Genomic DNA, 8,251 nt, shown 5'->3' with positions numbered 1-8,251 from the left:
GGGTTAAGAAGACCAGCGGTTTTCAGGAGCAATGAAAGAGCAGTCACTGCACCATTGAGGCTATCAAAGCACACCCAAGCTGCTAAAAGCACACAACTAACATGTATCTAAAGCTAAAGCTTTTTTTGGAGTTTGACTGGTTGAGTGGGGAGGGGGGTTTGCATGCCTGTCAGATATAAATGCTTTTTGTACCCCTGCTTCGCCGATCCACCTCTTGATTTGTCCTGAAAACTGTCACAGAGACTGAAAGTGAGGGAAACTGTGGATCAGAAATAGAGGGGAAAAGCTTTCAATGGGAGGGCTAAAGCTGGCCATACACTGCAAGATTTTTCTCACTCCCGCGCTAAAGAGGGCGAATAGTGGAATCTCCCCTGCTGGCCGTTGTATTCTGATACTGGTCAGAATACTCGAACAGTGACTGCAGCTGATTGGCAGAAGTTTCTATTAAGCTGACAATTTGCCACTCAGATTTTTTGACAAAAGTTGACTGAAAAATCCCCTTTTGTCAAGCCGGGTGATGCCAGCTGGGTCACTCACGGATCAAAGTTTCCTGCTGAACTGGCTGAAATTTGGTTTGTATATGGCCAGCTTTATTCTCATAATAACTGTCTAAGAAAGGATTTCCCTTACTTTGGAGAGCAGTCCTCTAATTTTCATGATCTTGATATTTTTTTTACAGATGGCGATGGCTGTTACATGCCAGCATTCTTGTGCGCCCCCACCCTCCACCATGGCTCCGCTATCCCCATACAGAGGGATATCAGCTCACTGAAAGCAGAAGCGATGTGTATTACATCAATCAGAGGGAGATCAGAACACTTCCACCTCACTGAAAGTGCACAATGTGTGCTTCATCAGTTTCTTTGCGGTCTATAGGTGACATTAGGGGCTAATTGACCCCTGATGTCTCCATAAATAGGACCTGTCCCAATATATTTGCTATCACATAGGGGGCTTGTTAGCCCCTCTATGTGATAGCAATAAAGTTCAGTGGAAAAAAAAGGTAAAAAAATTAAAATCACAAAAAATAAAACATAATTTTTTCATGCCCCCCACCCCCATATACACGCACATACAAATGCAAACACGCATTGGGTGCACCTATGTATGAAAAACTACAATTGCACCACATAGGTTACATATTATCAGGAACGCCAGAGTGCAAGCAATAAATCTGGGGTCATCAATCACTGTTAACAATAAATTGATGAGCCATGCAAAGAAACAAACAAAAAGGACAGCACCCATTCCTCATGTGATACTGTTTATTAAATGTAAAATATATGTAGCACCCTTGGCTCTACCCTGCATGTATGGTGTTTTACATCGCTTGTCTCCATCTTGTATATGTGAGTACTTTTTTTTATCTCTACATATATTTTACATTCAATAAACGGTATCACACGTGGAAAGGGCTCTGTCCTTTTAGTTTGTTTCTTTGCATGGTTCATGAGGATACTTCCCAGTTGTCTTTGTGGACAGCAGTCTCCCTCAAGTTACTGGTGGTGAAGATTGTGGAAGATTACGCTGCATTGGTTTGCTGAGTGCTGTGGACACTATGGGGGGAATTTATCAAAACTGGGGCAGACAAAATCTGCAGCAGCTGTGCATGGCAACCAATGAGCTTCTGTATCCAGTGAGGTCAGGTAAGATTTGAAAATAAAAGAGAGAAGCTGATTGGTCGCCATACACAGCTGCTCCATATTTTGTCTGCTCCAGTTTTGATAAATGCCCTTCTATCTATTTTGTTTTAAAGCGCCACTTATGGGCAATTTTGGGTATTGTAGTTTCCATTGTATTGTAGTTGTGATTTCATGGGTGCACGCAATTTTAAGGCTTGGCATGTTTGGTGTCTATTTACCCAGCGTGACCCCATCTTTTATATTTTACCGAAACATTGGGTAATATATTGTATTTGTGTGCACTAAAATTCATTTCATCAGCGTATTTTATCCTAAAAATATTGGTTTCATCAACATTGGTGCAAATATAGTGCGATATAAAAAATTGCAACTAACTTTTTTTTTAATTCTACAACACCTCCACTTTCAGAATATATATATATATGCTCCGGACGGCAACTGCAACGGGTTAAAGATATGAACTCTTATGGCTTTGTATGACCTGTGCAAATAGTCTTTACAAAGCCCACATTCAGTCATAAATAGCAGCTGCATTTCTCTTTGTACCATACTAACCAGATACAAATCACCAATGTAGCAAAGACATTCGATTAGAAAGACTTATTTTCAATACATACATTACCATGAAAAACTATAAACATTCCAAGTGTCTGCTTTTTACAGAAAACAAGAAATACTGCTGTGTTCGTACTGAGTCTCATTTTTGTTACCTTGTCTATCTTTTCTCTATATTGATGTTGCAAGGTTTGGATATTGCCATTTAACCTCTGCTATTCCCTGTGGGTTATCCCTGTCGTATATTTCAGCCAGGAACAAGCCAGGCTGCATCCTAATAAATATTTCTGCACCATTTACTTATCTCTCAGCCTGTGCTTAGCAACTTAATTTGTACTCTTTCTGCATGGTATCCTTCAGGAGATCCTTAGGGAGTGTGGGCAAAAAAGGACTCGGGCAGGAAGAGAGATTTAGGCTAGCCATAGACATTAGATGGACATTTGTAACCAAACCGAGAGGCAAAAAATAGGCAAGCTCGTATTGTGTACAGGTGTATATCTGTGCTCATTACATACACTTCTGATGCCAGGGCAGAACTGGCTGAACTTCCAACCCACCTAATGGACTTTTACCTTGACCAAGATGATTACAGGAAGTCTTCGGAAATTTTGTGGGCACATAATACACAGCCCTATTGCCAGGCAATTGACTGAAATCACAGTTTTTAGGCAACAGTCATTTAATATCCATGACAACCTTTGTAGACATAGACATATGAAATTGAAACAGGTTTTCATGTTTTTTTTTAAGATAAGAAATACAGTATCCTACAGCATCCAATCATTCTCACATTTTTCATTAATGACTTTAATAAATTAAAATCTGATCAGTTGCTAGTGGTTGCTGCGATTTGCACATCAGCGTGGCCATTTCCCCTTATAAAAGTGAACCTGCCGTGGAAATAAGGAAAATGCCATTGCTGATATATTTTTAAAGGTGCAGGCACTGAAGCTATTATCCTGAATGTTGGTTTACTGACATGTGTATGGGCTCTCACTGGCTTTATGCCTGGTGCAGGTCAGTGAAAGAATCAGTAGTAAAACCAGGAGCAGAATGACATCCCAAAAGACTGCGCCTTTAAGAAAAAGATGGTGATGACAGATGTGTGTGAAATGCAAGATCCTTTTTAAAAAAAAATAGCACATTTGAATAATGTTTTTTTAATGAAACAGGCTGTGTTTGGTTTTATGATTCTGGCAGTTTATGATGCAGCAAGTGTTCACAGTCAGGCATTAAACAGCTAGCAAGAGATTGCTATAGGTGCCTGATCAAAAGGGTGAGCTACATATGACTTCTGAGCTGCTAGTTGGAAACCACCATGATAAGGTAAAAAATAAAAATACTAGTAATGCTAACAATAATAATGTTGGGAACATACTGCTGTTTAAGACTAAACTGATCTTTACAATTTATTAAGCTCACTGGAATCCACCATCAGTACAAATCAGACACAGATTGGGACACCTGGACAGACATGTAAACCTCAGAACATTTGTAGCATGTGCGCTAGCAGCAGTTAACTGGAACAAGGCATCTCGGGTCTGCTATAGGGTAGTGGTCCTTGTGATGGTCCCATGTTTGTAACAGGGGTCGGACTGAAGGGGTTCCTGTTGGAAGTCCAAGGGGTGGTTGTTGCACACCTTGCTCTTCAGAGCTGTGGCATAATAATCCACCGGCTCGTCTGTCCCGTTCTCAATCCAGCGAAAACACACGATCCTCTGGAAGGACCTCTTAAAGTTGTCTGAAAAAAAGCCATAGAGGATGGGGTTGGCGCAACTGTTGGCATAACTGAGAATGATGGAGATGTGGTTGATGGAAGAGTCCATTTGGGGCAAGAAGAGGTTGAGGAGCTGGACGATGTAGAAGGGCATCCAACAGATGACAAAGACGGTAACCACCATGAGGACCATCCTTGTGATCTTCTTTTCAGACTTCTTCCTCTGCTGCCAGCCTGCCTTGAGAGCCACTGCTCGCATCTTGAAGATGATGAGGACGTAGCACAGGCAGATGGCCACCACGGGGAGGAAGAACCCAAGGAGGAAGGTGTAGATGACAAACACAGTGGACCATGCTGGCTGGGGCCACATGAGATTGCAGACCACCACCCCGTTCTTGGAGGACTCGGTGTCTGCGAAGATCAGGATGGGGGAGATGACCAAGAGGGACACAATCCAGACGCAGATGTTGATCATCTTGGCCACCGTTGGTCTCCTGTACCTGGCCGCCCTCAGAGGGTGGACCACGGCCACATACCTGTCCACGCTGAGCACGGTCAGGCAGAAGACACTGGTGAACATGTTGATGCCATCCACACTAAGGACAGTGCGGCACATCCCTGAGCCAAATGGCCAGTGCTGCAGAGCCGCGGAGGCAGCCAAGAAGGGCACACTGAGCATGAAGAGCTCGTCCGCGATGGCCAAGTTTAGGATGTAGATGTTGGTGGCCGTTTTCATCTTGGCATACCTCAAGATGACAAAGATGACCATGGAGTTCCCTATGAGGCCAATGAGGCACACGATGGCATAGATGAACTGGATGACTATCATGCTGACATCCCTCTCTGTCTCCACGGGGGCATTGCTGTTGCTGGTGTTCTTACTGATGGCATTAAAGGGGTACAGAGTCACGGTCAGGTCCCTGGACTGATTCCATGTGCTCAGCAGGATCTTAGCCTCCACCGGCACCAGGAGATCAGGGGAAGTAGTCATTGTAGGTGTCCCATAGGAATGCAGTGGAGAGCAGCTGCTAAAGCGGAGATCCTCAGCTTGGAATGGTTTTCAGAGCGACTGTGTAAAGGAGACAGAGAGAGAGGGTGAGAGGAGGGAGGAGAGGGATTTGTAATGGATGATGCAGTGCAGCTTCTTCCAGTGTGTGCCTGTTGTGTGTGAGCTCTGGGTCTGTGTTGGCTCCTTCTGTATAAAGGAATCACCAGCCACTTGCATTAGCTCTAGGCATGCATCACTTCCCCATCACAAGCAAGATCATTAGATGCTTGTGTGCCTGTTATTATCGGCAACCTCTCTGATTAGTTCTTTGCATTCAGTAAGCTTCCAATAAGATGCGGAGCAGCCAGTTAAGGATTTCAGCACCTTTCTAATGGACCACTGCTTGAGAGCACCTTCATGTAGACACCAGACATCGACCTAACCCTTCATAGCCTCCACATGTGCCTTTTTGTCGACAATCGCTATTTGGAGGAGACATTCCTCTGACCCACTTTCCTTCACAATGGTCCCTCCTTTAAATTTTATCTAGTAAATATACTGTAGCTGCCAAAAATATGCCTATTTGCTTTTAAAGTGCATTCAAGTACCTTAACTAGTAAAGTGACATTAAAGGATATTTTTTCCCCTCCCCCCAATGGTAATGTCAGCACTTACCTTAAATGATGTCTCTTAATCCGACCTACCTCTTCTTTCCTGTCCTTTTCATCTGTCTCTCCAGCGCTGCGGCGGGTGTCCGATCCAGCGCTGACTCCTCTGTCCTTGATGGCACTTCTGATCCCACGGTGTCTGCATGCGGGTGCACGCGTCCATAGACTTACCTTGCGTCTCTCCTCGTCTCTCGGCCGAAAATCCGAACTGTGCATGCGCCCGCCCCAAGATGCTTTGCGGCCGCCCGAGCAGCTTTGGATTCTCGGACGGGAGCGCACGGCAAAGACGGGGTAAGTTTAAACCACTGTTAAAGCGGGTTTTTTAAAAAACTTTTTGCATATATCTACTGCTTGCTAGCAGTAGACATATGCAAAAAGAACGGAGGGTTTAGAAACCCTTTAAGTCCCTGTGTGTTGTAAAGTAGCCACCGCTCCAAGTTCACTCTCACGTTAAACTATCATTTCAATACAAATCAGTAAATTAAACGGGAGATTGTAGTCCACCACAGGAACTAGCTTGGAGTGGTGGCTACATTACAACACACACAGGGACCATGGGAAACAAAAGTAGCCACCCTCCAGAAGGAAGGCATGTTATACTTTCAAACAATAGGGAAAAGGAATCTCAGTGATGCAGTTCATCCCAACCAACCGGATATTTTCATTTTATAACTTATTCCACAAATATAATGGAATTTGCTTGCTATGGTCAGTACTTTTTTTTTTTTAACAAGCTCTAGTGTGTTTTGAATGTTTTTTTGGATTAATAGGTAGATAATTTAGTAGCAACTCCAGACTGATACCTTTTGTAGATGTCTGCAGTGCATCATAGGCATGCTTTTGTGCATAATGGAATGATGGAGTTAAGATCAGGAATGTGCTGAGAGTGTGTGTATTGGTGTTCCAGTGTGTACTATTGCATGGATTGTGGCACTACAAGCAGAGGTGTATCTACCGCAAGGCAAACTAGGTATTTGCTTGGGAGGCACTTTCCAGGGGGGGGGGGCAGCAAAAATGTTGTCCCCAAACCAGTGAGGCAGGGCCTCTCCTGCCATTAAGAGAAAAAATAAATAAAATTATGTTTACCTAAATCTACCGCCGAGCTCAGCCTACTCTCTGCGACGCTCGCAGAAGTGATACTGTGTGCACCTGTTACTATTAAAACAGGCCTTCACTGTATCCAGCTTTTGACAGGATAAGCAAAATGTACAGTGGGCTTCACCGCTATGCTAATAGCGCAACCTGTCAGAAGCTGTGAACAGCGTGCACCTTGTATCCAGCAACTGACAGGTTATGCACAATGTCTTAAACAGGAAGTGGTGGGGCAAATTTAGATTGGAAAGGTGCCCAAGTTTAGTCTTGCCAAGGGCAGCACAAAACCAGAATACACCACTGACCACAATTACCAGTGTTTTCAGCCAAAGATGGCTTGAGTTTGGCTAAAAAATGTAAATGTTTCACATTATAGGGGCACATTGATCAAACTAGTGCGAGAGAACAAAGGAATAAGATTCAGCTTTTCTAAAGTGAAATTAAACATTGATTAGAGTTAGTTGTTATGGGCAACACAGCTGCACGCTCCAGCTTTTAAGAATATACTGCACACAAAAGACTTGTAGTTCTATGTCAACTGCAACAATCTGTAAAAGCTTTAGTTTGGTATGTAATAACTCATGCAGTTTATCACATGTGAAATTTTTCAGAAGAACAGAGCAGGCTTGATAAGCAGTGAAGTTTAGTCATCTGCTAATTAAGTTTTAAAACTACGTAAACTGAATTTTATTTCCTTTCTAAATCAGATCTTGCCTTGCCTGAATAATTAACAGTCTCCATTTAATCCAATCACCATCACCATGGCAAATTATATATATACATGCCTCATTCACGATGTATCTGACGTCTTCAGTCCATGCAGAAAGGTCTTCTAATATGAGACTTACTGTATACATGGATACATAGTACACTGTATAGGGTTTATGTAGAGCTTTTGTCCTAGATGAAAGTATAATAAGTCTATATAGATTCAGTTATTTTATTTAAAAGGACAAAAGTTAGCTGTTAGGTAACTTTATATAGCTCAGGACCTTGAGCGTTATAGTGGTATAGTGTTTAAATTCCTATGCATTACAGATAAAACACATTTCAAACAATCAGTTAGACAGGGTACGGGAGTGGAATTGTTTATATGGAAAGCATCTATGTTGACCATGCAACCCAATCAGATTACAGCTGCCACGGCTATATTTAAAGCTAAAAGTTCCTTGCTTTTGTAAGATTGTGAGCACTGAAGGTGCCTAATCTTTGTCATATTGTTAGCCAAAATCAAACGTACCAGCTGGCGGTGAAACCCAATTGGTACTCCTATGAAATGTATTTGTTAGTAAGATATTAAAAGTCCATTGACAGTTATTTCATTTGCAATACATTGAATTCAGTCGATTCAGTTGTGCAGAATGAGCCTACAGCAACGCATAGGTGAGACCTATGTGATGTGAAAATGTAATTGTAAGTTGGTAATATATTTAACACTGTTGAGATCTGCTGCACAAAAAATATTTTTTTTGCAAAATAAATCGTGGTCACAGCAGTTAAATATCTTACCAGCAAGCAATTTAAATCTTATTTATGACCACAGTTTAAGCATTAAACAGATAAACATAAAAAAAAAAAACATATATAT

At 42.2% G+C, this 8,251-nt stretch overlaps 1 protein-coding gene across 1 annotated transcript; it reads right to left on the bottom strand.

The window, feature by feature from the left end:
• Window positions 1-3,720: 3,720 nt before the first annotated feature.
• Window positions 3,721-4,955, bottom strand: LOC108795424 (somatostatin receptor type 4-like). Its single transcript, XM_018566674.1, has one exon. It carries the CDS (start codon window positions 4,904-4,906, stop codon window positions 3,743-3,745), a length of 1,164 nt encoding a protein of 387 aa, XP_018422176.1. The 5' UTR covers window positions 4,907-4,955; the 3' UTR covers window positions 3,721-3,742.
• Between the last annotated feature and the right edge of the window lie 3,296 nt (window positions 4,956-8,251).

The sequence above is a fragment of the Nanorana parkeri genome, unplaced genomic scaffold (genome assembly GCF_000935625.1).
Source record: "Nanorana parkeri isolate BGI_ZX_2015 unplaced genomic scaffold, ASM93562v1 scaffold28, whole genome shotgun sequence".
Taxonomy (NCBI): Eukaryota; Metazoa; Chordata; class Amphibia; order Anura; family Dicroglossidae; genus Nanorana; species Nanorana parkeri.
The sequence above is the reverse complement of the archived record's forward strand: the minus strand, read 5'-3'. Positions and strand labels throughout refer to the sequence as shown.